This window comes from Plectropomus leopardus, chromosome 24, assembly GCF_026936395.1.
Source record: "Plectropomus leopardus strain MGB_pleo_1.0 chromosome 24, ASM2693639v1, whole genome shotgun sequence".
Classification (NCBI taxonomy): Eukaryota; Metazoa; Chordata; class Actinopteri; order Perciformes; family Serranidae; genus Plectropomus; species Plectropomus leopardus.
Window position 1 is genome coordinate 1,384,384 of NC_142199.1, and position 6,816 is coordinate 1,391,199.

Genomic DNA, 6,816 nt, shown 5'->3' on the forward strand with positions numbered 1-6,816 from the left:
AAACACTGACTGCCGCCAAAATTGCAATATTTCTGTCTGTCTTTCTTTGTCTCTTTAAACATGGTAGGCTGCTTTCTTTATGTCTGTCTTTAGTTTTTGAATTATTTCTTTTTCTGTCTTTCATGTAGGCAATTTTAAACTTTTTGTTTCCCTCCATCTTGCCTGTATTTTTTCCACGTCTATTCTGATTTAGATAGATAGATAATTTAATAATAGTTTCGAGGATTTTAGGACATTTTTAGGATTTTATGACTTTTCCATTTTCGGACATTTCCAGAATTTTAGGACATTTCCGGCAGTCTCAGACAGGAGTGTCTCAGTAGTAGTGATGTCTCAGGAGTGTCTCAGGAGTGTCTCAGGAGTGTCTCAGTAGTAGTGATGTCTCAGGAGTGTCTCAGGAGTGTCTCAGTAGTAGTAATGTCTCAGGAGTGTCTCAGTAGTAGTGATGTCTCAGGAGTGTCTCAGGAGTGTCTCAGGAGTGTCTCAGTAGTAGTGATGTCTCAGGAGTGTCTCAGGAGTGTCTCAGTAGTAGTGATGTCTCAGGAGTGTCTCAGTAGTAGTGATGTCTCAGGAGTGTCTCAGGAGTGTCTCAGTAGTAGTGATGTCTCAGGAGTGTCTCAGTAGTAGTGATGTCTCAGGAGTGTCTCAGTAGTAGTGATGTCTCAGGAGTGTCTCAGGAGTGTCTCAGGAGTGTCTCAGTAGTAGTGATGTCTCAGGAGTGTCTCAGGAGTGTCTCAGGAGTGTCTCAGTAGTAGTGATGTCTCAGGAGTGTCTCAGGAGTGTCTCAGTAGTAGTGATGTCTCAGGAGTGTCTCAGGAGTGTCTCAGTAGTAGTGATGTCTCAGGAGTGTCTCAGGAGTGTCTCAGTAGTAGTAATGTCTCAGGAGTGTCTCAGGAGTGTCTCAGGAGTGTCTCAGTAGTAGTGATGTCTCAGGAGTGTCTCAGGAGTGTCTCAGTAGTAGTAATGTCTCAGGAGTGTCTCAGGAGTGTCTCAGTAGTAGTGATGTCTCAGGAGTGAAAAGTTTCACGTTATAACGCGATAACTGATACTGTATATCAGCAGGAAAAGACAGCTAAAAGCGATATTTTGATGATTATATTGACTTTATACCACGTTTTTCTCCGGTTTAAACCTGGCAGTTTAGCGGGCACCCTGCCTGTCACGTGACTGTGACAGCCTTAAGTTTCTGTTCTGCAGAACAGGAAGTGAAGCGGCGCCCCGTCATGTGAGTCACCTACAGTATGACTCTGCAGTTCACCTGGTGCTTTGATCCTCGCTAACTTGGATCGGTCTTCCAAAAAACTTGAAAGAGATAATGGAGCCGGTCGGGTCTGCGGAGGAGCCAGCGGAAACACAGAGCACCAGCCCCGCAGCCCAGATACAGGAAGGTGAGACAGGTGCTCCGGAGGCCAGGTAACTCTGTCTGCAGCTGCCTGCATGCAGTGCGACACACGGAGGCAGCTGCTTTCTTACTTACCGGCAATGTTTAACAGACTGCAGAATATGCTCACGAAATGCATCAAATTATAAGAAAATGTTCTTTTCCCAGTATGATGTATTGTAAAACGTGCAAAGTCAGTGTAATAAATAGTGTTCTAAAAAAAGTAACTTCATACAAAAAAGATATAAAGATAAATAGATAGAAATAGAAATGAATCTGGAAAAAAAATGTACTAAATATATGGTTAAACTTTTTTCCAATGTTATAAGATAAAAATCTGAAAATAAAGTAAATTCATAATATAAACAAATAAATATAAAAAAAAATAATAAATACAAATAATAATGACTCAAGTGGTAGAGAAAAACAAATAATGAATTTAATTCAATTAAAATAGAAGAGTGTAGTAGAAATATTAAAATGCATAGTTCAAAAACATCTGTATAAAATGAACTTGGGTTTTTGGAAAAGCAAATAGATCGAAAAAAAAAAAGTCAACCATGTAGTTACGATGTCTGTTAAAGGGTTCAGAGCAGTAAGGAGGCCGAGGTCGGTCCTGCTGTCTGCAGCCATGACACCGAAAATCAACCGGAGGAAGAAAACAGCCACGAACTGTCGCTGATCTCCTGGAATGTGGATGGACTCGACCCGGAGGATCAGCCGGAGAGAGCCAGAGGCCTCCTGTCTTACTTAACCTCGTAAGACTGTGTTTATACCATTTTACAGGTGTGTTTTTAAGGGTCAGTTCACACCAGGGGACTCAGCCCGGACCCCTGCCGTGGGGGGAGGGCTCCTCTGTTTTGTAGAACAAGCTCTATTTTGATGCTTTAAATATATATATATATATATATATATATATATATATATATATGTGTGTGTACTGTTTATATGTACTCCAGCACCTTATTTACACTGCAAATGTTGTGTTTTTAACTTTAATTATGAATAGTGAGAGCTGCTTTTCCTTAAAAAATGTTTTGTTTTTTTTTAATACACTTTTTCTTATTTTTATTTTAAACAAATATTTTTTTAAAAAAAAGTGATTTCTTTCCTTTCAGACTTTTTGGATGATTTTAGTAAGTGGTCCTGTCTCTTTATCTCTTTATCCTGTCTCAGGCACTCTCCTGACGTGGTGCTTCTCCAGGAGCTCATCCAGCCGTACATCCGCTTCATGAAGAAACGTCTGGAGGCCGACTACACGTTCATTGACGGTGCGTGTGACAAAGTCACGTATTGACGTGAAGTTTGCCCCAGCACGTTCTCATACCGAGTCGTCACATACTGCCGCTTTGCCGGGGACTTTGGCGTCTACATGTTACGCTCTGCTGTTGACGTTCTGGGATGCCGCTACCGTTACGTCAACAAATACACGTGGTGGGATGACGCTGCACGTGGTTATGTTTAGGTAACAAAAGCACACGACAACCAACGCCGGGACGTGAATAAATGCATTCTGCCACGGATAGCTGGGAACAGACAAAAGGTCACATGATAAAGTAGAAAAAAAACATGACCTCATCCATCCACCGCTTCTCCCGCCGACCACAGAAGAGCCCTCCTGCTCCTTACGTTAGTCGTTACCAGCAGCGTCTCAAAGTGACGCTGTCAAGCTGCAGATCGTGGCCGGTTCCAGCTGTGACCCGACGCCGCCTGTCTGTGTATGATATCGCCTGATTGGTTCTGTCCAGACGCGTTCTCAGCTGAGAACGTCAGGCCGCGCGTCATGCGGACGGGAAAAAAGGCTTTTGGCATGGGGATGTTACGCTGAAAGCACTGGGAAAGTGGTGGTATTTGAAGACTTTGGTACGAGAGCCGGCTGAGTTTGCATGTCCCAGCTAACGTCATCATGAGCAGCTCGTACTCCTGATACTGGTACTTTACTCCTGATACTGGTACTTTACTCCTGATACTGGCACTTTACTCCTGATACTGGTACTTTACTCCTGATACTGGTACTTTACTCCTGATACTGGTACTTTACTCCTGATACTGGTACTTTACTCCTGATACTGGTACTTTACTCCTGATACTGGTACTTTACTCCTGATACTGGTACTTTACTCCTGATACTGGTACTTTACTCCTGATACTGGTACTTTACTCCTGATACTGGTACTTTACTCCTGATTCGAACTTTTATTACCAAGTTCAGAGACTAATGAGACGTGAGCACCTTTCTTCCATTTTATGAATGACTCAACGGTGTGAGACGGCTTTAAACTCGTAGTGCAGCTAGATTACACAGTTAATAGGAAGAGAAAATAAAAGGATGGCTGTTTTGTACACTCTTGAATTTTATTTAATTATTTAATTTATTTATTAAGTCAACAAATTGTTTTTATTTGATTTTTTGTTTAAATTTACTAAAGTATCTAAACAAACATTATTTAAGTAGATTTGTTTTTTTATGTATTTTTAATATTGTTATTGATATAATAATAATAATTATTGTGATTATATTGTTATTGATCTAGTAGCAGTTATTATCTAATATTTATTATTATTTACTATGATCTATCATGTATTATTTTCGTTATTTATTTGTTATTTACCTTGAACACGTTTGTCTGGGTTTTGCTGTGATCGGCTGTGAGGGGTGGGAGAGATGGGTTTGCAGTGTTGATCTGTTCACTTCAAATGATTAAAAAAACAAACATAATTTAAAAATAAATAAATAAAAGACTAATAATCAATCCTTGTGCTCCACTCAGACTGTAATTTGCAGTACGATTTGATCCCTGGTCAGGTGGTAAGGAGAAATACTTCATCGCGATGATGCTGAAGAAGTCGAGAATGACAGTGCTGAGGAGAGAGATCGTCGCCTATCCAGCTTCTCGCCAGATGAGGAACCTGCTTGTCGCTCAGGTCGGTGCTCAGTCTGAAGCAGTTCATTTCATCCCTGTAAAAACAACATACGATGAAGGCTCCTTCAAATCCAGGTGCTGTTCAGAGGCCAGAAGCTTTGTCTGATGACGTCCCACTTCGAGAGCACCAGGGCCTGTTCGGAGGAGAGGATGAGACAGCTGCAAATAGTGATGAAGATCATGACACAGGCGCCTGATGATTTCACCGTCCTGTTTGGAGGAGACACCAACCTGAGGGATTCTGAGGTTTGACGCTTGTAATTTTGGCATTTTTTAAAAAAAAATTCTCTTTTGGTGGGTTTGGAAGGTGTGTTTTCTTTAAATATCATACAATACAAAAAAAAAATAAAAATCATCAAACATTCAGAGGAAAAAAATCTACTTTTTATGACCACAAACATATTAAAAGAACAAAAAGCATCAAAATGCTTTAAAGTAAAAATAACATCAACATTTTTATTATTGCAAAAACTTAAAAGAAATTAAAAACCATCAAAATGTTTAAAGAAAAAAAATCACCAAAAAGTTTCATGATTTTTATTTTTTAGTTTTTAATGAAAAATCAAAAATTGTAAAAGAAAAAAAATGACCAAAATGTTTAAAGAAAAAATATTGCCAAAAGGTTTTAATGAAAAATAAATCACTATTTTCTTTTTAATTACCAAAAAAATTTAAAGATGTCAAAATAAGACTTAGTATTTCAAAATAGCGACTTAGTTACTCAAAATAATTACTTTTTTATCTTTAAAAAAATGACTTTGTGTCTCAAGAAATTGGCTTAGATTAGCAAAATATTGACCTAATAGTATCTAAAGATAATGACTTAGTGTTGAAAAATAATGACTTATCTTCCTCATAATAAGAAGTTGGTATTTACGGGTGATAACGGGTCATTTTCTGAAAGTAATGACTTATTATCCTTTCTCATTATTTTATGATATTACTTGAGAAAGTGTGTAATTATATTGTCTTTCAGGATCTTTTAAAAAATTATTTTTAAATTAGATTTGTGGAAATGAGCTTTCACAGAGTCGTGTGTAAAACCAAGCAGGACTCCTCAATTCATATTTAAAAACATTATTCAGTGTAATTTTTTGGTTTAATTTATTTTTGCTTGTTTTTTAAATTTACTTGTGTATTTCTTATGTTATTATTATTATTATCATCATCATTATTGTTCTCATTATTATTATTATTATAATATTTTGTGATTTATTATTTTATATGTATGTGTATGAGTTAAGTGATTCAATGACCGTAGATGACTGTTGAGTTGAAAAAAATATTAGTTAAAAAATAAATAAATAAATTTGTTCATTCAGTAACCAAAGCTCACCTGTCCGTCCCAGGTGGCCGAGGTCGGTCTCCCCGACTGCATCTGTGACGTGTGGGAGAAGCTGGGAGAGCCAGAGGACTGCCGCTACACGTGGGACACCTACGTCAACGCCAACCTGGGCCACAGCCACAAGAGCCGCTTCCGCTTCGACCGGCTCTACCTGCGCCGGGCAGCCCAGGACCGGGTCCCACAGCTGGAGCCCCACAGCATGTCCTTGATTGGACTGGAGAAGCTGGAGTGTGGCCGCTACACCAGCGATCACTGGGGGATCCGCTGCACCTTCTCTGCTCAGCAGTAGTGTGGCAAACCCACTTTGTGTTTTGTGCTTGCTGTTTCTCGTTTTGTCCACCAGAGGTCAGCTGGCACTGTTTATAAATATGTTCATTTGGGAGAAACAAATAGTATTTTGACATGATTCCTTTATAAATATATTTCATGATTAGACTTTTGCTAAAAAAATTATTTTATGCTAGCTTGTCGCTCATGTGTTTAGCGATCTCACGATATATTGCTGCGTATTCAGATAGGCTTGCACTGTGAGTGTTTACCACTTATTATATACGGAAATGGTAACAGAGATGTGATTTGTTATTTTCTTTGTTTTTCTTACAAGTTCTCACGTTGGTTTGTTGTGGAGCTAAAACCATCAGCCGAGTCTCTTACATCTTTGGAGGGCATGCTACACGTAGTAATGCCACATTTATGTATATATGATATATTCTTTTCATTTTCAGGTACATGCTTTAATATTTGAGATGTTTCTTAAATCAGAGATGAGTTTTCAGCTGCATTAATAGCTTCCTGCACAGAAAAGAGGTCAAATTTTCCAATATTTCACAAAAATAAATATAAATAAATCAATCAAATCCTGGATAAAATCGATACATATGTGTGCATCAGATCTTTGTTTCCTCCTCTTTTGTCCCGGTAATCACCATCGGACCCTTAACTGCGATCATTTGAAGGGGCCTGACCCCTAGGTTGGGAACCACTGGACTAAACTGGCGGCATCGACAGTGACTGGCTCCGCCTCCAGCTGCAAAGACAGGGACACTCAACTTACTTCTCTCAGGGGCCAAAACTGTAAAACAACAGGGGGCCAGGGGCCAGTCACAGCAGCTCCAAACATGTTTCCTCACATTTAACGCTGAGTTCAATGTGTCTCTTTCAGGAAT

The 6,816-nt window shown here is 39.1% G+C and overlaps 1 protein-coding gene across 1 annotated transcript; it reads left to right on the top strand.

The window, feature by feature from the left end:
- The first annotated feature begins 1,188 nt into the window (after positions 1-1,188).
- On the top strand, positions 1,189-6,523 carry LOC121965248 (tyrosyl-DNA phosphodiesterase 2-like). The gene is made up of 6 exons (XM_088074714.1): positions 1,189-1,413; positions 1,966-2,139; positions 2,558-2,652; positions 4,188-4,306; positions 4,381-4,551; positions 5,655-6,523. The coding sequence occupies exons 1-6, from the start codon at positions 1,316-1,318 to the stop codon at positions 5,937-5,939; spliced, it is 942 nt and encodes a 313-aa protein (XP_087930840.1). The 5' UTR covers positions 1,189-1,315; the 3' UTR covers positions 5,940-6,523.
- Positions 6,524-6,816: the final 293 nt, after the last annotated feature.

What these genes read in the sequence shown, in the direction of transcription:
- LOC121965248 (XM_088074714.1), top strand. Translation starts at nt 1,316, where the DNA reads ATGGAGCCGGTCGGGTCTGCGGAGGAGCCAGCGGAAACACAGAGCACC. An exon ending in CTCCTGTCTTACTTAACCTC is followed by an intron (nt 2,140 to 2,557) that starts GTAAGACTGTGT and finishes ATCCTGTCTCAG; the next exon opens with GCACTCTCCTGACGTGGTGC. An exon ending in CGACTACACGTTCATTGACG is followed by an intron (nt 2,653 to 4,187) that starts GTGCGTGTGACA and finishes ATCCCTGGTCAG; the next exon opens with GTGGTAAGGAGAAATACTTC.